Raw genomic sequence first — 22954 nt, forward strand, 5'->3', positions numbered from 1 at the left:
AGTTCATCTTTAATTGCGGATTGCGGCCTGGCTCCTCCCCCCGAAATCTTTAACCGTTTGCTTTGCGCGGCGCATCCCGTCCGCCGCAGACGGCCGCCGGGCAGACGGACGGGGTGCTGCGGGAACCACAGCGGGCCGGGACTCGCCGCCCCTTCGGATTTACCGCCGCGCTCCTCGGGGACCGGCAGCGCCGAGGCGGAGAAGTGCCCCGTCGCGGCGGCACGGAGCCAGCCGCCCGGATGCACCCACCCGCGGGGAGCTCCCAGCCGCCACGGGGCTCCGTCGCCGGTCGGACCCGCTGGTAGCCGGGCTGAGGGCGTTGTCCGTCACCGGGGGCACCCTGTGGCTCCCCGGGCAGAGCCGCGTCGGCGGAGTTCGCTCCGCCGTCCCTGGCTCACCTCGGAAGGCCCGGCTCGTGTTTCTGCCCGGCTGCGGAGGAAGGAGCGGCGGTCAGCGCTCCGTCTCGTCCTCCCGATGCAGGTTCAACCGCGGGTCATCGACGGAAAGGGAGGTGAGCGCGGAAAGAGAACACCCTGCCCGCTGCGCTCGGCTCTGATCTCCGCTGCCCGCCTTCACCCGGGCTCGCCGGGGCTGCCGCGGCCGGGAAGAGGCTCCGCGAGGCCGTACCTGCCGGGCGGGCTGAGCTCCCCTCCGGGGCAGCTCCGGGGTTCGACTTGCGGGAGGAGCGCCCAATGGACTCCTCTGGGGCCCGAGCGGAATTAACTCCGAAGGACGCGGCCGCCGGGCACTGCGGGGATGCGGAGGGAAGGATGGGGCCGCGGACTTCTCCGCTACCAGCAAACTATCGTGATGGCTATCCCTCCCTTTTATCTCCCCATTTTCCCGTCCTTTATACTTTTGCTTTCTCACTCCTACGAAAACCTCAATAAAAAAACCAAAAAGTTGCGCGTGTGCGTGTTTGTGTCTACGGGGGTGGTGGCGCTGGCGGGTGTCGTTTTAAATTAGTACTTTCCTGACGCTCAGCGCACCGGACGGGACCTTCCCTCCCTCCCTACGCGGCCGCCCTTCCCCCGCAGCCCCTGCCCGGGCGGACCCTCGGGGCAGCCCCGCGGCGCTCGGCCCGGAGCGGCGGCCGCGCCCTGACCCGGCGCTCTCCCCTCGCCGGGCGCTGACCCGCTCGTGACCTACAACACGGACCGTGACATCTGCGTGAACCCGGCCGGCAACCGCGCCAAGTTCACTGTCTGTCAAAATAACGAGATACGGTGGCCTGAGCACCGATAATTGCCGCAGGAAGGCTTTATTATCTCCCCAGCTGTGTATTCTGCAGCCATCGGCTCGAAAAGAATCAAATGGTAAAGAGTGAAAGGGATAATTAAAAACATCTTGGAAGGAGGTCAAGAAATTAACAGCCTAATATGAACAAACTTTGATTACAAGTAACAATTATTACACTTCATTTGTAAATGCTCGTGTTTATCTCAAAACAAAATCAGTTTCGAGACTTTTTTTTTAACTAGATTTACGTTACGCATTTCAGTGTGTGGCTGCAGGGCTCGTTTAGCACTCGAGGTAATTTTTAAGTGCACTGATGAAGGAGCCCCGGTGCTCCCGTGGCCGGAGCCCACACGTCCCTCATGTCCCCCAGGTCACTGCCACACCGGTGGCCCTGCAGCGGTCATTCAGTGCCACCTGCAGCCACTGCTTTCCCTCTGATAGCAGGGGAGATGCACTCCTCAGGACAAGGTCAGGAGGGGCAGAGGCTCTGGTTCACAACGGGGTCGAGCTGCCAATAGCATTTAACTCAGCCCTGCGGTTCAACCTCTTCCAGATCTGACCCGACACATTTGGGAGATACATTTCTGCCCCAGGCTGTGCTGTGCCCCACTGTGTGCCCCAGCATAGATGTGTCAGGGACCGGTCCGGGCAGGGTGGCTTTCAGCCTGGCACTGACCCTGGACATTTGGGGCACAAGCAGCAGGACTCACATTGTTGTATGCAGGAGACTTGTACCCCAGTTAGACACTCAAAAGCCACCAGAAAATGTGCCCTCGGCCCCAGGCACCATTATAGTGCCCCAGAGCTTCTGGTTGGTGCTTACACACAGGGCTGGGCTGGGGCAGGGTCACTGCTGCCCTGTGACAGCTACCACGGCTCCATGCAGATGTCCCTCCATCATGTGCCAGCAGCAGCAGGAGCACAGGATGCACCCTCATGAAGCAGGCTGGTTCAGAAACGAACATTTTCCAAACATTTATTTGCCACAGGTCTGTGCCCCATCTCAGGCTGCTCTCTGCATTCTGCAGGGACTCAGGATGGGGCTGCATGTCAGGCCCTGAGCAGCAGTACGGCACTCAGACACTACATGCACAACCACTGCGTCAACAAACATCTTATTTGCGCTGGCTCTAATAGGAAGTGCAGGAAAGAGATGAAATATTTACAATAAAAAACTCTTGACATAATTATCCTACCTACAGCTGATACCGTGAATTGGGCAGACCTAGTGGGTGTTTCCCTGCAGAGCCCTCATCTTCCCTCTTTTCCACCTCTAGAAAGCTGTGGTGTACAGGACAGGGTGTGGAGGACGGGGTGTGCAGGACACTCCTGCCTTTCCCCACAGGAGAAAGCCCTGGAGCAGGAATGGGGCTTTGCTCCTGGGGATGTGATTGGGGCTGGGCTGGTGGGCACCCCCAGGGGGATGAGGCTTCCCTTGGTTCTCAGGGCTCTGTGGGACCATTCCTAATGCACTGAGCGCCAGGAAGGGGTAAAATAACAAGGCCTTTGGGCTTTGCTCTGTAGTGGCCCAGCCATGAGCACTGGCACTGGGCTGAGCTCAGCATCCTGGCTCAGGTCCCACCACCATGTCTGGGCTGCAGGGGGTGGAAGTAGAGCTGCAGCCCATCAACAGGGTGCACAATGGGCACTGTCTGCATGGCGGGGAAGGTGGGGGTGGCCAGCTCCCAGCGGGCTGTGGTGACCAGCTCGATGGCCAACAGCTTTAGGATGGCTTGTGCCAGCTCCTTTCCAATGCAGCTCCGTGCCCCGCCGCCAAAGGGGATGTAGTGGAAGCGGCCAGCAGCCTCCGACTGAGTGACACTGAAGCGGTCAGGATCAAAGCCACCTGGGGGGCTGTGGTAGATAGCAGCTGTCTCATGTGTGTCACGGATGCTGTACATCACGCTCCAGCCCTTGGGGATCTGGTAACCCTGTGAGGGGAATAGAGGGTAGAGTTAGGGCCCAGCAGAAGGTCTCTGGGGGCAGCCCACCTTCTCCCTTTTCAGCAGGCACTTACATCCAGCTCAAAGGTCTGCAGTGCAGTCCTGTATCCCCCAGAGACGGGCGGCAGCACCCGCAGCACCTCCTTGACCACGCAGTCCAGGTAGCGCAGTCGGCTCAGCTGCTCCAGGCTGATGTCTGGGGGGCAGCTGCAGCCCCGGGACTGGGGGCTGCTAGGGGGGTGCGTGGGGTCCAGCGGGGATGGGGGCTGGGGGGAGCAGCCACCCCCCAGTTCTATCTCCTCTATGGAGTCAGGGGGCTGATTCTGGTCTTCATGAGCATTGCTGGCTGTGGTGAGGAGTTGCTGCTTGCTGCCCCTGCCTTCCCCAGGGCAGGGTGCCATGGGGCAGTTCTGGTGCTGTGGGTACAGCTCATGGGATGCCAGCTCCTGACGGATTTTTTCAATTGCTGTGGGATGCTTTAGCAGCAGGAGGATGAGGGAGGTGCTGGCGCTGGCCGTGGTGAAAAATGCAGCAAATATGAGTTCGATGGCTGATTCCTGGCAGGGAAGGAAGGTGACAGGTTTGAATGCCTCTTTGAGCTGGTAGTGATAGGATTTTCAGATTGTTCTCAGCTTTCATAGGTTTTGTCCCTGTGCAGAGGGCCCTACCTCTGCCTCCACTCTACAACCTACACCCCCCAGGGCTGGCAGGGATCTGCACGTGACGTATTCATGCTCATCCACCTCTATACAAAGCAGACATCCACCTGCCTAGGAACTGATGACAAACAGCTAAGCACATTTCTCTTCCATTCTGTCTCTTCTCAGCTTTCTGTCCCAAATTTACAAACCTTAACAAGAATTTCAGCATGCATTCTATCATAAAGAGTGATGTTCAATTTAAGCATTGTTTTTTTACCTTCAACAGCACTTTCCCCTACCTCCCCTGCAGCTTCTGCCTCTCTGGCCAGCCAGGAGCGATGAGATTGCATGTTTATGTATGGATCACAGATGCACTGGCAGCTAAAATGGGCTCAATTCAATATACCTTGTTGTAATTGACCATTTGCTTGTGTGGAAGGGGACTCAGACCAGTGCTCAGAAGCAGAAAGTTAAGGGTTACTGGAGCTAGGTCACATTTTTAGTCTGGGAATAAGTTTTAGTTATCTTGAAATATACCAGTTCTAATTACATCTAAGAACATCTGTAATGTCTTCCAAACACTTCAGAATTTAGAGATTACACTTCTACAAAGTACGTATGAAATATTTAGCATTGGATCACTATCCTTAAATATCTAAATAAACAGTAAAGCCATGTGTCCTATGTGTTTAAACTGTACCCACGCAAAACTGCTTCAAAACTTGCCACATAGATGCCGTGTCATGTCCCTGCCTGACCTGGAATGACATGGAGGTACAAATGATGCAGCACTAATGACAGTTTTTTTTCCCAAGACCTTTGGCAAAGTGCTCTTCACTGGGTTTTGTCCCAGTGAGGACTTCTGGGTTCATCCCTAAGTCACAGCGATGCATCATATTGCATCACACAGTCCTCAAGCTCCCCAGTGTAATTAATAAGGAGGTGATAGGGAATGTCCCAGAACCCATCATTGCAGCCTAGGGCCCGTTTTAATGAGTTCTCTGGGCTCACAGCCCTGAGGAATGGGGTGACGTGATCTACACACACACTGCCCTGGGTACAGCTCTATGTATTTCCAGAACAACATCCTGGAGGTTATCAAGTGCACACTGATGTACAGAGACTGGGAACAGCTGCATAACTCTAAATGCATGCTAATCCAGGTTGAGGCCAGATGCCTGTGAAGAGGACTGGTGGAAAGGCACTTGATTACATTTTAGGTTCCAGCTCTGTTGTAAGGCAGAGCCCGACCAGCAGTCCCACACAGCTCCCTCCTGCCATCCCTGTGCCCCATGCTCACAGCCACCAGCTCAGAAGGGAACTGTGTGGGGCTGCAGTTACCTTCAGCTCCTGCATGGTGAACTCTCTGCCGTGCTCCTTGGCACTGTTTATTATGAAATCCAGAGCATCGCTGTGTTCTTCTGACATGGCTCGCTGCAGTTTCTCCTGTATGGCCCTCTCCATGAACTCATGCAGCATGTCCCGTGCTTTGATGCCCTGTGGGAGACAGACACAGGTCAGGGGAGCCTTGGGCACCATCCCCCTGTCTGGAGAGGCTGGGGGACTCCCAATACGATCATCTTTAATTCCAGGATCTGCAACAGCAAAGAGGAGTTAGCTTGCTGCCCAGCCCCAGGGCCTCGCAGTAGGCAGCAAGTGGTAAGAACTGCTGAGGGTTCATTAGCTTTCTACTGTGAGCCAGTACAAGCCCTAGGAAAGGCTTTGGGAGGAGATGACAGCAGCAAACTCATGGGATTGAATCCAGAGAGGTCTGCAGCAGACCTCTGGGCCTGTCCAGGTCCAATAGGAGCCTGTCCCAGGGAGAGTGTGAGGTCACTTAACGAGCCCTGGAAGCAAGGCACTGACAGTGACAAATCAGGGGCTTTTCCAGAATGGGAACATGTTAACCACACCTGGCTAATCTCTAGCAGTGCAGCAAAACATTTGAGAAGACCTCAGTCAACCAAGTGAGGAGCAATGTCCTTGCAGAGCAGGGTTGGATGGAGGCAGCAAGGCCAGAAGGACTGGGTGGTTAGGGGTAGAAATAGCCACAGCCAGCAGCTGGGAAGTAGTTACAAAGGGCTTGAGTAAAGGAAAAGGGGCAGTGAGCAGGAGATGAAGAGTTTGGTCTGGGGCCAGATGGACCATAGCTGAGATGAGGAGGCAGGGAGGGACAGGTGAGTGGTAGAAGCTCATGCTGGTGACAGCTCAGAGTGATGGGGAAGGTAATGGTGAGCAGAGTTCAGTGGAAACGAGGTTGGGCAAGGCCTTGATTGAAAAGACAGCAATTTGGGCTGTGGGACCAAAAGGGAAGAGAACCCAAACCCAGAGGAGGAAGAGCAGAATTGAAATGGGACAGGTGGCAAGAAGGGGCAGGTCAGCAGAGAATGAATGGGGCCGTGAGAGGCAGAGCTTGCTGTCCCACTGCCATGTTCCCTTTCAGCACTGCACCAGGCACCAGAAAGAAGTCTCCAGCTCTCAGCCTGCCCAAGGTGCAAAAGGAGGTCCCTCTGTGACCATTGCCCTCTGCCCATGCACAGATCTCTGCCACAGGTGGGCTTGAACCCAGGGGGAATGCAGTAGTACAGCAGCAGGCACTGGGTAAACAAAGCTGAGGAAAAGGGTCCAGCAACACATGTGGCAGCTCCACACTGTTCCAGGGTCTATGCAGGCAGGTGCTGTAGGTGCCCAGCAGAGGGTTGAGCAGTGCCCTGGGCTCATTGAATTGCCTCTTGTCGGGCCTGAGGATGGGATCTGTGCAGCCACAGCCTGGCCCGGCCCCGGGCAGGAACACAGGGCAGGCGGCAGTACCTTGCGCAGCCCACTGAAGGGCACATTGAGGGGCAGGGAAAAGAGGTTCTCCACCAGCTGTTCAAAGGTTTTGGCCAGGTCCTTGAACTGCTTTTCCTCCAGACGGAGTCCCAACAGAATCCGAGCTGCAATGCGGAAAGTTAAGGTTTTAGCAGAGGAATAAACGGCGATGGAGCCCGGCTGCATGCACCAGCCCCGCAGCTCCCAGCTCACAACCTTCTGGATCCGCGGCAGGTAGCTTTCCAGGGCAGCACGGCAGAACACTCTGGCCAGGATCTAGAAGCAGAAAGGGGGAAACAGGCAGGAGGTTAAAGCACGGGTCCACGTGGTGCTGAGAGCTGAGAGCTGGGCAGGAGATGCCCGGCCACACACCCATGGGTCTCACCTTGCGGCGCTGGCGGTGCAGGTCACCTGTGGAGCCAAGCAGCGTGTGGGAGCCAAGGAGGATCTGGGTGCTCTGGGGCCACTGTGCGCTGACCAGTGTGTGCTCGCCCAGCAGGATCTTGCGGACATTCTCAGCGCCCGTTACCCGCACCACCGGGCGGCCCAGCAGGTGGGTCTTGAACACGTTGCCGTAGCGCTCCCGCCGGGAGCTGTGGAAGCGGGATCCCTGGGGACAAGCCACGGTTCAGCTCGGGGCTCCCGCCAGCCCCCGTCCCGTCCCGTCCCGTCCCGTCCCGTCCCGTCCCGTCCCGTCCCGTCCTCGTCACCCCGCGCCTCACCTGCAGCAGCCAGTGCAGGGTCTCCCCGAAGAAGGGCCAGCCCATAGAGCCCTTGGGCAGCGGCAGGGCGCTGGTGCGGTCTCGGCTGAGGCTCCAGCGCAGCGCCCAGAGGATCCGGCACAGGACGAGCAGCAGCGCCACAAACAGCAGCGCCAGGGCGGCCGCCGCGGGCCAGCAGAGCCCGGCAGGCATCCTCCCTCCTGCGGCGCGTCCCGCTCCCTGCCCCGCGCCGGGAGGGCGGGGAGCGGCGGCGGTGCCCGCCCCGGCGGCTGCCACGCGCGGGGCCGGGAAGGAGACTGAGAGCGGAAGGGACCTCCCGGCTGCGGCCCGCCCGGCCCCGCTCGCCTCCTGATCCCGCTTCTCTCCTCGGCCACATTTATATAGATATTGGCCACTTGACGCCCGATCCACCTTCGCAGATGACGTCTCCCCTGCATATTTAAGCAGCGCGGCTAAGTGCGATGATTGGAGCCGGAGAGCCGGGATTGATGGAAGGGGCGCGAGGCGATCGGGGGCGGCAGCGACTGCTCCCTGCGTGCTGGCCCCTCGGAGCTCTCCCCCCACGGCCCGGCCCGGCCCAGCTTTCCCGTCCCAACCAGAACCGGGACGGTTCCCCGCTGCGCTCCGCTGCCGCACGGCATCGCGCCCCGACCCCATAACGCCCCGGTCCCGCTCTGCAGGCGCGGCCCCGCCGTCGCGCCCCGAGGTAAAATCACCGGGAGCCGCGCGGCTCCCACCAAAACTCGGGGCTGAGGTGCGTGTTAGTACATGAAATCAAAGGAGAACACGGGTAAGGTTTATATTACTGTATTTAGACGGTCAATAACTTAAAAATACAGCGAAATGTACATTATTTTTACACGTTCCATTTGGTTTGTATCTGTTAGACATTCTCTTCGTGTCTAAAATTGCCAGGAGGTGACAGTGCACAGTGCCCAGCCTGGGGCACTCCTTGCTGGGAAGGGGCATTCAGACCAATGCATCACAGAACCAACAGCGGCAAATCTATTCCTTACCGCGCCCTGGGGAGAGCCCAGGGTCTTAAAAAGTACGGTTAGAAATGGTCACCCTGAGGAACAGAACCCAGAAAGTCACATTATAAAGAACTTGAATGGTTATTTACAATCAGAAGCTCAAGATTAAACTCTTTCAGAGAACAAAGCCTAGAAGCTCTAACGCTGAATAAATACCAAGCCTAGTGCTTGGGGAGTTTTCAAAGGTACCAAAAATCAGAAGATTTTCACATACCTCCGGACTACAAAATTCAATATACAAAATGATGTCCAATCACCTTTAGGCTACTATACATTTAATGCAGGAAAATGACAGGCAGTATCCGAATGCGAGGATCTCAGCACTTAAAAAAAAAGAAGAAAGAAAAGAAAGCAAAACAAAACAAAAAAAACCCCTAACACATTAAATTAGGATTCATCCTGAAACCGGCAATAAAGGGATCATTTCTCAGATAATTCCTGCCCGGAGCAACACTGCAAACATCTTGTCTGCAGACATTTAAATAATGTATTTACAGTTCAGCTGCCCCCCGTACAATGTGACAGAGCTGGTTTTATTGTACAGTCTCATTTTTCACCATTTGTTCAATACACAAAATAGTTTTTGATCCGTTAAAAATTCGTACAAAGAGCGTTTGCTGAGGGCCCCACGTCTCTGCCATCGGCTGCGCTTTTCCTTTACCCGGTCAAACGAACGTCCCGACTGAGAGCACTGCTGGGCAGAACGAGTGGCTGTGAAATACCTCTTGGTGTGGTTAGGACCAGTTCTGTAGCAGCAGGCCTATGTGTGCTGGGACATGCCATTCACCAGGCTCCTGAGCTGCTTCACCACAGTCTCGATCAGCTTCTGCTTGTCGCGATCGTTCTTCCTGAACTGAGCAAAAATGTTGTTCTTTTTGCTGGTGTCTCTCATTCTGGAGGAAAAACAAAAGAAAAAACAGGAAACGATACTGACGTGTTAGAAACACCATTTGAAAAGGGTAAACCTGACTACTTGGATAGGTTTCCTTCCGTTCCTCTTCTGATCTCTGCTATAATGAACTGAAAGGCTACAAACCCATCATCTGTATGTCCTTAAATTAAACCTCCAGCACTCGGAACTCTCAGTAACAAATATTGCTTCCCAAATCACATTGTGCAAATCCCACTTCAGCGGGTGCTGTCCCTACAGCTGCGTAAGGAGGGAGGAAAACAAAGATCCGAGTGGAAAGGCGGCTCTGGGCCGAGCTCAGGCTGCATGAACCGCCCCAGGGCTCTACTGCTGAGTTTTGCTACTGAAGGGTTTTAAAACGAAATTCGGAAAACGTAATAAATTGATGGGAAAATATTGGGTAAGAGATAAGCGGTACGTACCCTCTGTGCACTCTGCAAAGCGCGGATCGTCGCAGGGAGGAAAGGAAAGAAAACACCGTTAGAAAAGCCCGTCAAGCCCGCGCACGCCCCGCTACAGCGGCACGGCCTCGCGCCCGTCCCACCGCAGCATCCTCGCGTGTTTCCCGGCGCGGCGGCAGCTCCTGCTCCGCAGCGGCTCCGCGGCTCCCGGCCCCGGGCAGCGCCGCAGCAGCCGGGAGGGAGGCCCCGGTCCCGGTCCCGCAACCGCCCCGTCGGAGCCGGGCTCAACCCGCTGCCGGCGCAGCGCCCGCACTTACTTCTCCAGGAGCGTGAGGGCCGTGCTGGGGTTGACCCGCAGGTACTTGGAGGTGGCCTGCCCGTAGTCGGCCAGGTAGGTGGACCAGTCCCATACCATGAAGAGGTCCAGGAGCTGCGGGAGAAGAGGTGGTGAGAGGCGGCAGCCGCCGGCCGCTCTCTCCCCGGGGCCCCTTCCTCGCCCTCCGCACGGCGGAAGGCGGCGGCTCGGGGCCGGGCCCAGTGGGAGATGCCGACGGCCCCCGCCAGGGTGTTTCACGGCGGGGAGGGAGAAGGGAATTGGGGCGCCCGGTGCTGCTCCCGGCCAACTAAAGGAGAAGCTCAGGTATCTCAATTAAGTGAATTAAAGAAGCCCTGCAGGACTATCTACGGTGAAAGATCCCTACGTCTCTGCTCCGAGCGCACTTTCGCATCGAAAAACTCTCAACTGCTTCAACAATGAAAGAAGAAAACCCCCCCAACCGGAGATACGCAGACAGGTCGGGCCTTTCGCTCGCAGCCCCGGGACCGTCGCTCGGCACCGCCGCCCGATGCCGGCCCGCAGCAGCCGCCGATGCCAACGGGGCAACGCCGCGTTCCCCGCAGCCGGCGCCCGGCCTCGTCCTGCGGCTGGAGGCTGCTCAGGGCGGCCCTGCGCCGCAGCCACACCGTTTTGCTGTTGGAAAGAATCCCTCTCCCTTTCAGCATTTGCTTCTGCTGTCTGTAAGCCAGACCAGGGCTGCTGCAGGAAGGACCCAACAGCACCAACCGCTGCACCTTCAAACTCACATGCTTCTGTTATCCTCTCCTTTTTGAACCTTTAAATTATTTTCAAATAAAGAGTCTAATTTAATTATTTTCTAATTGATATATGTAATAAAATGTTTTCTGAACACTGAGTAACAGTTCCTGTGGCACAGGTACTGCTAAGTCCTTTCAAAGTCCTCCAAAGACACTACAGACCTCAGCTATATTCAGATTTTATGTTTTAACACCTAGCTTGGGTGAAAGGCATATGAAAAGCAAGGAGACTGTTCCATTCTCTGCTGTCAAGGTTGAATACAAGCAGCTCTTTCTCATAACATGCCTTCTTGGTATGGTCACCATCAATTTTCCTATTGATCTGTGGAGAATACGCTGTCAGTCACTAAGCAGAGCTGGTCTGAGCTATCAGGCTCTGATTCCTAACCCAAGAATTACTGGTATTCATGAAGCCCCTGCCCTCACCGCTGCACATTACTCATCCTTACTACCTGTGCTGAGACAGTCAGTAGTGCCCAGTCCTCACAGAGGCTGTGCAGTAAACTCCAAACCATGACCAAAGAGCAGAAAGTGGGACAGATGGACAGACAGCATGAGGGGAAGATAAAGCCAAGAGCCATAGGCACAAGGGCTACATGAACTGGAGACTTCATGTTTCCTCTTTCTCACAAAGAAGCAAACAGAACGTACGACTCAATTACCACCACCTACAGTGCCACTTGTCATGGGATCCACTTGGAGAAGGTCCTTAGGAAAGAACCACACCAATGTTCTTGCAGCAGCTGTGTTCAGCAAACTAAATTTGTAGGGGTAGGAAATATCCCCACTGTAGCACTGACACTGCAGACTTTGTGTTAATCCCATATAACCCTTTCTGCAGCCCTTCAATGTCATGCAGCCCAAAAGCCACTGACCACCGATACAACTACAGTGCTGAAAAGTTCTAAGAATCCTTTTGGCCAACATCACCAGTGATCTTTGTACCACCAGTGTTTGAGTCACTCAGTGACAGAAGGGTGGAAGGTCAGACCTACTGACCAAACACAGTGGCAAGTAGGGCTCCAAACAGGCTGCAGTCACTGCAGAAGGTTGCAGACTGCTGCTGTGCAGTTATGCCTGATGGTTCGGTCCCCCTCACAGCTGCAGTGCCGTACAGTGGCACACTGCTGCACTAACAGGCCCTGACAGCAGGTACCATACTGCAGGTGGGCAGGAACTGATTGGTTCTCTTGGATCTGTGTTCCCCTGCATCTGATGTGATGCTCGGCAGCATACAGCCCATGTGTGTAGGAAGGCCTTTCTTAAGGTGAGACTGTTCTGAGCACACACACATGAGCTGGAAGACAGCACATCCATCCAAAGATGCAGACAAATGTCTGGACTACTTCATGTAATTCCAACTGGCCTATAATCCTGTTGTAGATGAATACGATGTTAGTAGAGGATAAAGGTACCTCAATCTTTACGTACAGGACTCTTGAAAGATAACAAGAGCATGAAGATGCAAAAAATACATTTTTTTTAAACTGAAAGCTACATGGAATTTATAATGAAAATTAACACCCGGCCATCTTCCTCAACAGGAGGAAAAAAACACCAAGTTCTTCCCTGTATTTATGCTGTAATTTCATTTATGATAGACTTACAATGAAATGGTCTTACGATGTGACAAGGACTGGGTGTGGGCAAAACCACAGGGAGAAGGAACAGCCTTTGGTGGTATTACAGTGTTCAAGGTGAAGATATAATGGAAAGATTTTGTGGATTTGGCTCAATATACTGACATACTCTTATTGCAGAAATGTAATATAGGGCATACATTAAATTCCATTGAAGTAAAACAAGGCTGTAAATCTACGAGGTTTTAAAAACTGTGGTTATTACTAATGTGAAAAAAAATTTATTGAGGGCAAGTCTAACTGCAAAGGTATTAATTTTGCTAACAAGTATCAGCTATAATAAAACAGAACATTTTGGGGAAAAAAGGTGAGCTTTTCACAAGACCTCTCCATTGGTCTTGCGATAGTTCTAGTTGCAGCAACCAAAATCAACCTGTTAGAGGCCAAATCAAAGTAATAATTCCCTATTGCTATTTTATCCACTAAAGCTGCTATTACTGTGACAATAACTGAAAACAGGATGTGCTGTCCAGCAAGCAGTACCCCATAATGACATGCACTGTAGTATCAGCAATAAACATATTTCTGCCTTACAAGTAAATCAAAATCCATGCTTGTAGCACAACACACTTGCACTGCTCACTGCTACTTCCTTGAGGTTGGAATGTGCACAGTTTGCATTTAAATTACAGTAAGAAAACCATTTTGTTTTGTACATACATTTCATCACACTTAATATGTACAGGAAATCCTTCAAATGGGACATAACCAAACCTTTCCTCCTGCTTGCAGAGGCAGGGCAGACCATGGGCTGTTAGCCAACCACCTGCTCACATCCAAGGAACCACCCATGTCAGAACCAACTCACACGGCTAACACACAGTGAAGCACCTATTAAGGCAGAGATAGGTGCTCTGCTCCACAAGAACAATGGTGCTCTTGTATTCTCTTTATCCCATAACAACCATGGAAAATAATAAATTAAGACAGAAAATGCTATACCTGAGAATTTTATAATGAAGCAGAGTATGCTTCTCTAGGAGCATGGGAATGTTCTTAAAGCCTTTCTGATTGTGAGCAACTAACTAGAATTTGCAGACAACTGTGTGCACTTATGAATCATTACCAAGAAAGAAACAGAGGAAAAGCTCTACCCACACTCATATGCAGTGTCAATAGACTGTCCACTGACTAACATTTACAAGTAGACAGGCTGTACACCTATTCTAAAAGCAAAACAGAAGGGGAACCTTCACCCAGCATCTTGGGAACATCAGAGCTGATGATCCCAAGGAAAACATGTTATTTTCACGGCATGTTAAAGAGCTGCCCTCTCCACCACATTGTTAGTCATGGATATGCAGCTCGATAGATAACTTGAGGCCACTGGTTGCCATGCTACACTTGAGTGATGCCCTACAAGTCTTGGATTTTCTAACTTACTGTACTAACTTACTAAGTATCACAGAATCACAGAATCACAGAATTACCCGGGTTGGAAGGGACCTCAAGGATCATATAGTTCCAACCCCCAATACTTTCTAGTACTTTCTAAATACCTTTTTACAAGTCTCAAATAAGCTTTTTCTGTTGGAAAGAAACATCACCTCAAAAAACAAAACAAAACAAAACAAAAAAAAACCCCAAAAAACAAACAAAAAACCCAACAAGGTGCTTGTTCATAAATGTAAGTAATACTACATAATTTCTTATAATTCTATATAATTACATAGTTTGTTTTATAACAGACAACATTGCTTTTTTTTATACAAATTCTGTTTTAAAAACAATGATATTGTTGTAAAGGACCCTAGACTGCTTCTCAGTCAAAAGAGGTCTTAATTCAAAGACCTTGATAGCTACTGGCTTTGGTTAATACAACTCAATACAATGTGAATGCCATGCGGAAAAAAATGTCTAAAGATTTAAGGGTGAGAATTCAGGTTTCAAATGGGTTGCATCTATAATTCAAGTTCAGAACTCTTCTTTCCCCAAGTTTTCCCCAAGTTCATATGGCCATGTTTAGGTAGAAATTAATCAATACTCAGTAAAGTTTTGTTCTGTATTACCCATACCCAAAGCCCTCAGTAGCTCACCCTTATTCTTTTATTTAGGCCATCTTGTAATTACATGAGAATTTTAGGCACTTGGTAATGGCCAGACACACCCATCCGGCCCTTTCAGTGCTGTTTGAGCCTCTGTCACATCCTCAGATATCATACAGATGCCCTTTCCTTTTTACTTTGGGGCAACTGTCAGGAATAATCTTGGGAGATAATGCGACTTTGGGAGCCAGCTGTCCACAGAACCAACACTGCGGCGGAGATGGGAGATGACGATGAGAACTTTGCAGGAGGAAATGAGGTCAGCACCCATTTGAATTTTTCTAGACAACATTTTTGGTGTTGTCTAATTTAAAATTCCCAAGATAGCTCAGTATGAGATGGAGTGGTGCCATTATCTCTTCTGAAGTATCACGAGTGTCAGCACACAGCTCTGGCTGGGCAGCAAAGCCCATGGATCAAGAGGTGGAGATAAAAACGAGAAGTTTAGTATATAACATCCAGCACTCCCTGTAAATCCTAATATTCCACCAAAAGAAGTAATTCTTGAAACACATCAGTGTTGGTTATGTCCTTCAGGCCTCCTCTCCATATTCACAAGCTGAATATTTTGCATGTTGAGCAGTTTATTAACCCCTAATCACCCAGTAACTTCTAGACTCCACTGCATGTGTAATTACCTTTTCTCAGGTACAATTTGCCTGACAAACATGTCAGAACACTTGCAGCTTAGTCTGTTGAAACTGATAAATGCTGTCTTTCCACAGCCCAAGGGCATAATTAACAGGGAAAAAAGGCAGTTATGGAAACACACAGAAGTGGATTCATGCCAGCGGAGCTCCTGGCCTGGGCCACATAGCGGCCCACTGTGTGAGAGTGTGCACTCGGGATGGGGCAGCCACCCACAGCAAGATTGCACATGAATTTCAAACTAAGAGTAGGATTAGATCCATGTGGGAAAAAAGCACCCCCCCAAAATGACTAACAAATGAAAAAAGCACGAGTGAAGCAACGCAGTGGAGGCTGATACTGTCAAAGGCCATCACACATGCTCAAGTAGAAGCAATACTACTGAGACTCTACGGGAAAGGGGGGAAAAATCAAAAGCAGATCCAGACAAAATTCAGGAAAAGCAAAAAGGGCAGGATTGTTTTTTTTAACAGCTTTGCGGCATCCGTGGGCTCAGTTGCTCCCGGTTTCTGCCCTATGGTGTTTTCAGGTTATGCACCCGCACACTATGGGGAGTGCAAAAAAAGAAATCCTTACCTGACCTCTGGATAACCCAAACAGGAGATTAGCCCATTTCCAAGCAAAGCAGGTTGTCACACTGTTAGGCCAATTGCTTCTATTGACACTTTGCATAAACATCTTACACAGGGTGATCAGAAAGGACTGTTATGCCATTAACGCTCTTTTTATTTTTTTATACCTAAGCCTTACAGAATAAAGGCCTTTCTGAGTAAGGGATAACAAAAGGGTCAAAAGGTCACAAACATTCTTTTAAGTAGGTAAAAATCTGGGAAGTTTGGATTCGTTGAAAAGTGCAAATTAGAACTTTTCTGCATCCTGCGGCATTCCAGCACCGTCAGCTTTTTCTGATGTTACTTCTATCAAATTCGGTAATCTTCTTCATTGCGCATTTCTACTTTTACTTTTAAATAAGCAAATGATAAAATCTTAACTTTAGGAAATAGCAAGCTGTCTAATCTTCTCAGCTAATCGGTGATCTGAACAGATTTAGTCAGGGCCGTTAAAATCCACATAGGGATCAGCGTGAAAATACAGAGTTTTTGCTGAAGCAATACGACTGAGCAGTCCCCTACAAACGGTTTTCACCTATAATTTACACCACGTGTGGTTTGCACTGTGTACAGCAAAATATTCTATATTTTCCTTTGTTTTGTTTTCACTTTGATCAGAGATGGAAACAATCTCCCTTTAATAGTATAAAAGCCACCTGCTGGGCACTGCAGACTACAACTAATTGGTAAATTCTTTGAAATTTAGATATAATGGATTTTGACCTCTTTAATTAAAAAAATCCCAAAGGCTCAAACACTGGTGAGTTCTGCTGGGAAAGTAGGGTGGTGCCAAGCATACACAGCTGCAGGCTATGCCAAACCTTTTTAAGAGAGAATACTGAAATAACATCACACCTTTTTCCTTGAAGATGCACAGCTTTTGACCTAGAAAAAAAGCCTTGTGACCGCTGGCTACGTAAGTAATCGAGATAAAATAATAGTGACTATGTTAATAATACTGTTAGTAGTGCTGGAGTTGGGAGATAAAGGGGACTTTTTCATTTTAAAGACAGTAAACTTGCAGAAGCCATTTACAATCATCCCACCCCTCAAAATCCCTCCCAAGGAGCACACAATGTACTTACAGACACCTTCTATTCAGAAGAGCAAATGAGTTTGCTGACCAAAGAGAAATCATGTCAATCAGAGCCCTTGTTTCATAATTTCTGACATAATGCTAACCTCTCAGTGGAGCTATAATCTCATCAGCTCGTGAACTCTGAGGCAACACTGTCTTCCTTTTGTTTAAACCCTTATTTATACTCTGCCCAGCATAAAGGGGCAATGGGCTATGGCTGGAGCTTGCTGCAATAGCACCACTATGAAACAAAGTTGCTTTCTTTTTAGAAAGACAAGCACATATGAACATACATTCTAAGCTATACACTTAGTTTCAACGAATTAACAAAACCCCTTCTGGACCAGTAAGATGACATGCCCACTAGCTCACAACATGCCATCTCTGTTTAGGAAAGGGATGTTCTTCCTGAAAACACTTAATATATTGGAACTAAAACGCAAAGGACCAAATTCAGAACGTTACAAAGACAAGTGTTGTTCGTGCTCAGCATTTCCCGTTTGCAAAGGAACAACGGAAGTATGTGAGATACAGGTATCTAAGTCTGGCTATCAAGGAGAAAAGGCAGCGCCTGCGAACTGCGAGCTCACAGAGCACCAACCGAACGCAATTAGCACTCCATCAGTCGGTGCTCCTCACTGCTGACAAATACCTTGTTAGCCTGGTTAGCAAGTCTGCCTGCCACTTGCCAAAATATTTGGTTTTATTTACTCCTGGTGACTTATTTTGTGAACGTGGTGAATTTTAAATTCCCCCCTACCGATCACATAACTGGAATAACACACTCGGGTCTTGTATTTCAAAGTGTAAATTGATCTCTTGATCTGCGAATGTCTCCCTATAGTTCATGCTGCCCTTTTTCTGGATTGGTAGAACAAATGCATTTTCAAAGCGATGGTATGGGGACTTAACTATGCAATTCCCATTAGTGTCAATGGGGGTCGCAGGCTAAATTCCTACGCGATGCTTTGAAAACTGAGCCCTGGATTTTCAAAGGAAGGATAGTTTGTGTTAGAAAGGCGGTGTCTTTCAGTTTTTAAGCCCACCGCGTTTAAACGTGCTTTCTTTCTTTCTTTCGTCCTTTTCCTAAGCACTAAGCACTCGGAAATTGTGCCTAAACTGGGTACACTTAAACATTCGCAAGAATGAAACCGTTTTATATCTAAACACTTACATCTGTTTCAAATTTAGAAGTGAAAATTGTATCTGTTGGGGTACAATCTTTGACACATTTGTAAGTGTGTAACAAGTGAACGGCCGAGGCTGTGACAGCCGGACCTCTGGGAATTGTTGTTATGCTAAGAAAAAAGAGAAGTTTCCTGTTTTTGAATATATCCTTTATAGCCTCAATTCTCCCCAAGGGCAGAATGCTTCCCTAAAAGGTGGACCTTCAGGCACACTTTGAGAGATGCCTGGTCTTGTCATGTATGTAAGCCAAATGCATTTTTGATTTTTTGGCTCTGAAATGAATGTAGGCCTGCCTGCGTATACTGCTGAAGCCACATAAACAAGTTAATTGCTGTTATAACAAAACAAAACAAAACAAAAACAAAAACAAAAAACAAAAAACAGTCCTGTCATATAGCTTTAACAAATCCCATTGCGACATCAAGGATCCAAAGCTGTAACTTCCAAAGAAAGTCACTGAAGTAGTCATTGAGGCAAATAGCTAAGCCCCACGTAACATACAATATTGCAACAGGTAATGGATCCTCGAAGAACATTCGCTTGATTGCAGTGCAAATGTTTATTATGAAGCATGTTCCTCCTCATCATTAATGAGTAAGTTGGCCAGTAGCAAATGAGCAAAACAGGCCAGAGTTTGAAAAGCAGAAGCCTGGCAGGCAGTCAGGCTCCAGAGGGCACAGCTCTGGCCAAATTGCTCCTGTCCATCCCATCAGCCTGTACACGCAGTCCCTTCAGACAAAGCGCAGAACTGTGTCAGTGGTAGATTTTGCATGGATTAAACCCCGTGTATTATGCAATGTTTGGGTTGGTCACCAGTTTTTTATTTTTGAGCTCCTGACACAGAGGCACACTCTGTCAAACAGTATGCAGGGAGTCACAAGTGCAGCCCCCAGAACAGAGCTCCTGCCTCTGATCTGAAGAGGAATTGAAAATATCATTTTAGTTGTAAGAATCAAGAAGTCTTTAATACATCACAGTTACTCTTACACCCATCATTTTCATTTCAATTTACTTCTCTTTCTTCCCTTTTTTAAACACCAGCGTGTAAGTAACACTTAATCATTGAAACTTACCAGGAACACAATTAACTTGAGGTGACTTTTACAGCACAGTTTAAAAAAACATAAATCCTTTATAAGCAGCTTTTTTTCAATAGCATGACACTTATAACAGTCCTGTTTTCAACTGTGTGCTTGTCTAGAATCACATAACTTCATGTTACTGCAATAAAACTTAAATACAGAACACCTTCCATGGTGTGTGCTGGAAGTGAACACTCTTGTCCCACCTGCCATATTTACAATGCAGCAGTATCCACATGAGTGACCCTTTGCCAAAGCTCAGTACATATACTATGCTATGAAAAGTCATTACTTGACAAATGCTGTTTAGAACTATTCTAAACTGTCCTTCTATACATGCACATCTAATCTATACCATCAAGCTGCTGTACTCTGGGACTAAACATCTGCAGCAGTCTGTTCAAGTATAATTGGAGCTCCAAGTTTAAATGTCAGTCTGATTACATTTAGGTTTGAAGGAAGGAGTTTCTACAACCTCAGCCTGTGAATGCAAACGGATTTCTACAGGAAGACAAGTAAGTGTGGCACAGCTCCATGGCATCAGACCTGTAAAGATGAGCAACTTCAGCTCTTTGTATGAAACTGCAGTTCACAAAACAGACCCAGGAAGCAGCCAATCTAGCTCCTGAGAGCTAGCTATTTAATGGTAGGACTGAATGTCTCAATATTAAAGAACATCTATAGCACACCAATGGTAGCTGTAAGAGTGAAAACATGTCCCAGCACAAGTAGAAGTTTTAACCTCAACTGAAATCCAAGACAACAGAGGCCAGGAATCAGCAACTTTTTAATTATTATTATTTGTTTGCATCAAAAAGAACAACATCAAAAAACCCAATTCAATCTGTAAGGCACAGACACTTATAGATGTGCTCATCATGAGTTCACCGTAAACAGATAATTATTTCTTCCAAAGCAGTGCATTCAGGGTACGCCTGCATGCCCACCCTTCATAGCAGATGAAGTTACATCCCTGAGGGAAAGCTATACTAGACCTGGGAACTACTGGACAAGGAATTCCACAATCAGAAGCTCAGGAATGTAAATATAGACAACTTAATAGCAAAGCCCAAATTACTGAAGTTTCCTCTTCTTTCATGGACAACATTCACTTTCTTCTTCAGCTACTACAAGTTTACCTCCACATATATAACTGTCAAATGGCTCTAAAAGTCTTTTAGCAAACACTCCAGTCCATATAAAATTGCAGTATTTGTTGGGTTTCTTATTTGTATTGTTTTGTTTTTCTTGCCTAGATAATTTGGTTTAGTAAAGGTCTCTAAGCCTAGTAAGCTGCAGTAACAAGAAACCCAGATAACCCAGACTTTGTTTTTGTAGGCTATTTGTGAAAGATCTTGCTTTTCCGGATGCTATGTTTACAAATGTTTTAGGAAAAATCCTTCCTGCTCAATGTCAATATTCTAGTACTACTGGAAAGCAGAGAAAAAATAAAATAAAATAAAATAAAATAAAATAAAATAAAATAAAATAAAATAAAATAAAATAAAATATCCAAGCTATGTAATATGTAATACTTAGCAATTACTCTTCATACCTTAGCTCCAATAGATCTCAATATACACAGCACCTTGCTAGGTAGGAATGGAATGATTCGGCCTCAAATGCCTCCTGCAATTCAAAAAACTCTTCCCCTGATTTTACTTGCCACTTTGAAATGTTATCCCTTTCTGGTGAGTAATCCTGTGCTAGATTCTTTTCCTTCTTAAATGAACATTTTTCTCACCCCTTATTGACTGACCACATCTATTATCACATGTAAGCAGTGTTAATCCTCTAGTAATTAACACCCTTATTAAAGTAATTTTAACCTAGAGAAGTTTAAATCACAGTATTGGTTTTATTTAATTAAGCTACAGACACTGTTTTACATTGTCATTTGAGGTTTCAATCTGTGTCTTTTCTATCTATCAGATAGGCTGCCTTCTCCAACTACCTATGTATTTCCATCTAGGAACTAGCCAAGGTTCCTCTTTTCACAATTCACTTCTTAAGCCATACTCTATGTCAACAGATGCAAGTCTTAGGCACTACACTGAACATATGACCATTCTCTAAAACTACCATTTATACATGTATTTCAGTGACATTATCAAACTGAGCACGAAATCCATACTTCCACAGCACTCAATATCCTGTCAGTGCTTAAAATGAATGAGCAGCTTTTACCATTTTCAGAGACACTGAACAAGAGCAAAGCTTTTTTATTTAAAATTTAGGCTGGCAAAAAGAAAGAAGAATCTGAATGCACTGAGTTATTAGCAAGGGTTTGACACTTTTCCTGTTGCTTAGAAATAAGTCAGTTTTTAAACCAGCATTTATTTATTTATATATTTATTGGTCTACTGTGTGCTCCTCTCTATGGGAAAGTATCTGGTAGCCTATGTACTCTTACAGAGCTCAGGTAAGCTGCTCAACTGACGTGTTTGACACAAGGTCAAAAGATGAAAACTGTCTTCTGGTTTAACTGCATCATGTTACACTATGCCCTCTGGAGGAGTGTGGGCTAATTGTGTGTCCTCCTGGGACAATTCCTGGAGGCACACCATTGAAACAAGGAAAGCTTGCATTCTCTGGGTAATAAGACAACCTGATGGCTACATGGACTCCATACATCATTAACTGTGCACTGAAAGTCCTTCCTTTCCTTTGAGTAAAAACACCTCTTCAAACTTCTGCTGTTTAAAAAAATCTCTGTTCTTAATTGGTCTCAGCATAAACCACAGAAAATGATAAAAACTGAAAGAAAAAAGTTAAAAACAATAAAGTGCCTTTATAGAGGCACTACACTTTTTCCCTCTCTCTTTTTTATGTTCTTCATACCATATATTCATTTTTTTCATCTCCTCACCTTCCAATATTAATTCTTTTCTTTTTCCCATTTCTTTGAATTTCTGTTCTTATTCCTTTTTTTTTTTTTTTTTTCCTCCTACCTTCACTCCATTACTGCGGAGTTCACTAAGTTGTGCTGCTCTTTCACCAATAATACATGGAGGAAAAACCTCTCCAAGAGTTTTTATATTTATTATTGAGGTGAAATTTATGTTATATTGCATGGTGTATTATGTCACATGGTATATTATATTGTACAAGCACTTGAGAAGAAGATACAGTTATTTGTTCTAAGGCACTATAGTCCAAATGAATAGTACATTCCAAATGAATACTCTCATCTATACAAAGGTTTATAAGCTTTGAATTGTGAAGGCATTTTATGCTATAAAACAAACAAACAGAAAAAAAAACAAAACCTCCCTGCTTCCTTTAATTCATTGCCATTTTTCTGAAGCAGAGAATTCCTTGGCTTCCTGGATTCCTTGTTGTATAAATTCTTGATTTTACAGAATTGTCAATTGTCCCTAATTGAAAGATGGATTATCTTTCTCATGTTATGGAAGAGCCTAAGAAACAAAACAAAAAACAAAAACAGGGGTGGGGTGGGGGCGTCTGCTGTCTGTGCCTTACAGGGAATTTACAGAAAGGCTGGAATCCAAATGTGTTGATTGAAGCAACTGAAAAATACTGAGGATAAATCCATAGGGTTAAGTGGTTATTAGTGTAGCCCAGTATATACTACATATAATCAGGGATATTACCTGTATAGCTAAGGCTGGAGCACGTAAGCAAAAGGCAGAAAATACTGACTACATTGAAGCAGCAAGCAGCCCCATAGCTACTTGATGGGTGACTAGGACTCACAGATGCTAGGAACACAAATAACAAGTAACCTGAAGGAAAGCAACAATTATCTTCTCTTGTGTTGTTCATTTAACAATGCTCATTCATTAGTCATAGGAACCACATACCACCCACAGGATTCAGAGGAAGTCCTGTGGAGCTGGGGACTC

The 22954-nt window shown here is 47.6% G+C and overlaps 2 protein-coding genes across 12 annotated transcripts in view; both read right to left on the bottom strand.

The window, feature by feature from the left end:
• Window positions 1-2199: 2199 nt before the first annotated feature.
• LOC107315949 (cytochrome P450 26C1) lies at window positions 2200-7748 on the bottom strand. 2 transcript variants are annotated; one of them, XM_015866903.2, is made up of 6 exons: window positions 7357-7748; window positions 7020-7244; window positions 6635-6910; window positions 5165-5320; window positions 3257-3739; window positions 2200-3170 (listed from the first exon to the last, which is right to left on the bottom strand). In XM_015866903.2, the coding sequence occupies exons 1-6, from the start codon at window positions 7546-7548 to the stop codon at window positions 2811-2813; spliced, it is 1692 nt and encodes a 563-aa protein (XP_015722389.1). In that variant the 5' UTR covers window positions 7549-7748; the 3' UTR covers window positions 2200-2810. The 2 variants fall into 2 exon arrangements, with proteins under 2 accessions (XP_015722389.1, XP_032301442.1); XM_032445551.1 differs by lacking the exon at window positions 6635-6910 and having other exon boundaries at window positions 7357-7681.
• Window positions 7749-8147: 399 nt separating this feature from the next.
• Window positions 8148-22954, bottom strand: part of EXOC6 (exocyst complex component 6) — an 80023-nt gene continuing 65216 nt past the window's right edge. For 8 of the 10 annotated variants that reach the window (XM_015867193.2, XM_015867192.2, XM_015867198.2 and 5 more), the window contains 3 exons: window positions 10019-10131; window positions 9723-9734; window positions 8148-9283 (listed from right to left, as the gene is read on the bottom strand). In XM_015867193.2, the coding sequence (XP_015722679.1) occupies window positions 9151-9283; window positions 9723-9734; window positions 10019-10131 (258 nt within the window). In that variant the 3' untranslated portion in view covers window positions 8148-9150. The remainder of the gene's footprint in view (window positions 9284-9722; window positions 9735-10018; window positions 10132-22954) is intronic. The other 2 variants (XM_015867194.2, XM_015867197.2) reach the window with 1 other exon arrangement.

This window comes from Coturnix japonica, chromosome 6, assembly GCF_001577835.2.
Source record: "Coturnix japonica isolate 7356 chromosome 6, Coturnix japonica 2.1, whole genome shotgun sequence".
Taxonomy (NCBI): Eukaryota; Metazoa; Chordata; class Aves; order Galliformes; family Phasianidae; genus Coturnix; species Coturnix japonica.

What these genes read in the sequence shown, in the direction of transcription:
- LOC107315949 (XM_015866903.2), bottom strand. Translation starts at nt 7,548, where the DNA reads ATGCCTGCCGGGCTCTGCTGGCCCGCGGCGGCCGCCCTGGCGCTGCTG. An exon ending in CCCTGCACTGGCTGCTGCAG is followed by an intron (nt 7,245 to 7,356) that starts GTGAGGCGCGGG and finishes GCTTGTCCCCAG; the next exon opens with GGATCCCGCTTCCACAGCTC. An exon ending in TGCACCGCCAGCGCCGCAAG is followed by an intron (nt 6,911 to 7,019) that starts GTGAGACCCATG and finishes TTCTGCTTCTAG; the next exon opens with ATCCTGGCCAGAGTGTTCTG.